This window comes from Calidris pugnax, unplaced genomic scaffold (genome assembly GCF_001431845.1).
Source record: "Calidris pugnax isolate Ruff unplaced genomic scaffold, ASM143184v1 scaffold54, whole genome shotgun sequence".
Lineage (NCBI taxonomy): Eukaryota > Metazoa > Chordata > Aves > Charadriiformes > Scolopacidae > Calidris > Calidris pugnax.
In genome coordinates, this window is record NW_015090864.1 from 13,073,697 (window position 1) to 13,075,095 (window position 1,399).

General features: G+C 76.3%; 1 protein-coding gene across 1 annotated transcript in view; it reads left to right on the forward strand.

Moving 5' to 3' along the window:
- Positions 1-377: 377 nt before the first annotated feature.
- FZD8 (frizzled class receptor 8) overlaps positions 378-1,399 on the forward strand; it is a 2,729-nt gene continuing 1,707 nt past the window's right edge. The window contains exons 1-2 of the mRNA XM_014944872.1: positions 378-1,033; positions 1,077-1,327. Coding sequence (XP_014800358.1) covers positions 415-1,033; positions 1,077-1,327 — 870 coding nt within the window. The 5' untranslated portion in view covers positions 378-414. The remainder of the gene's footprint in view (positions 1,034-1,076; positions 1,328-1,399) is intronic.

The window sequence follows — 1,399 nt, forward strand, 5'->3', positions numbered from 1 at the left end:
TGGGAGCCCTGCACCGCCCGGTCCCCGGGACTGCTCAAGCCATCTTGACCGCACCGGGCGGGGGCTGACGGCGAAACTTCTGATCCGCTGCCGCCGCTCCGTGCCCGGCCGGCGCTGGGAGAAGCGGCGACCCCCCCGCTCTGCGCAGCCAGCCCCGCCAGGAGCGATGCGACGGCGGCTGAGGGCCCTTCCCTGAGCGGACCCCCCCCTCCTCCGGCGCCGGCGGCTTCCTCCTCCCGGGCGACGGAGCCCCCCCGCCGGGGCTGCCAGCCCTCTCGCCTGCGGCCGGCACGGAGGGGGCTGCCCTCCGCCCCCCAGAGGGGTAGCCGGGGCGGGTGGGTGCTGTGGCGCCGCGCCGCCCGCGGCTGCTGAGCGGGACGGGAGAGAAGCCGGGGCCGCCGCCCGCCGCCGAGCATGGAGTGGAGTTACCTGTTGGAAATCACCTCGCTGCTCGCCGCCCTGTCCCTGCTGCAGCGCGCCGGGTGCGCCGCCGCCTCGGCCGCCAGCGCCGCGTCCTCGTCCTCCTCCTCCTCGGCCAAGGAGCTGTCGTGCCAGGAGATCACCGTGCCCCTCTGCAAGGGCATCGGCTACAACTACACCTACATGCCCAACCAGTTCAACCACGACACGCAGGACGAGGCCGGGCTGGAGGTGCACCAGTTCTGGCCGCTGGTGGAGATCCAGTGCTCCAGCGACCTGCGCTTCTTCCTCTGCAGCATGTACACCCCCATCTGCCTGGAGGACTACAAGAAGCCACTGCCGCCCTGCCGCAGCGTCTGCGAGCGGGCCAAGGCTGGCTGCGCCCCGCTCATGCGGCAGTACGGCTTCGCCTGGCCGGACAGGATGCGCTGCGACCGCCTCCCCGAGCAGGGCAGCCCGGACACGCTCTGCATGGACTACAACCGCACCGACCTCACCACGGCCGCCCCGCCGCCGGTGGTCCGGCTGCCGAGGGGCCGCCCAACACCACCGCCCGCCTTCCCCGCGGCGGGAAACCTGCCCCCGGCAGCGGCGGGGATGCGCCGGGAGCCAGGCGCCTCAGCCCCCTCAGGCCCCCACGGACCGGGCCCCCCCAGGCCCCTCCGCGCCGCAGCGTCTCCTGTGTGCCCCCTTCGAGGGCGGCCCGGGCGGGTCACTCCGCCCTCGGCGGTTCCCGCAGCCAAGTCGCCGCCCCCGGGCTGACGGGAGGGCTCGGGCGGCCGCGGCCCAGCGGGAACCGGGCAGCGGGAGCTCGGCCCCTCCGCGGGGGGCTCGAACCGAGCGGCGGCGCACGCACACACCTGCGGCGGGGGCTGCTCTGCCGGTGGCCGCGGCGGCCCCCCCACAGGCCCGGGGGAGCTCCGGCCGCCCCTCCGCGGGGGCAGCACCAGGACCCGCTGGGGGAGCTGCCGTGCCCGGG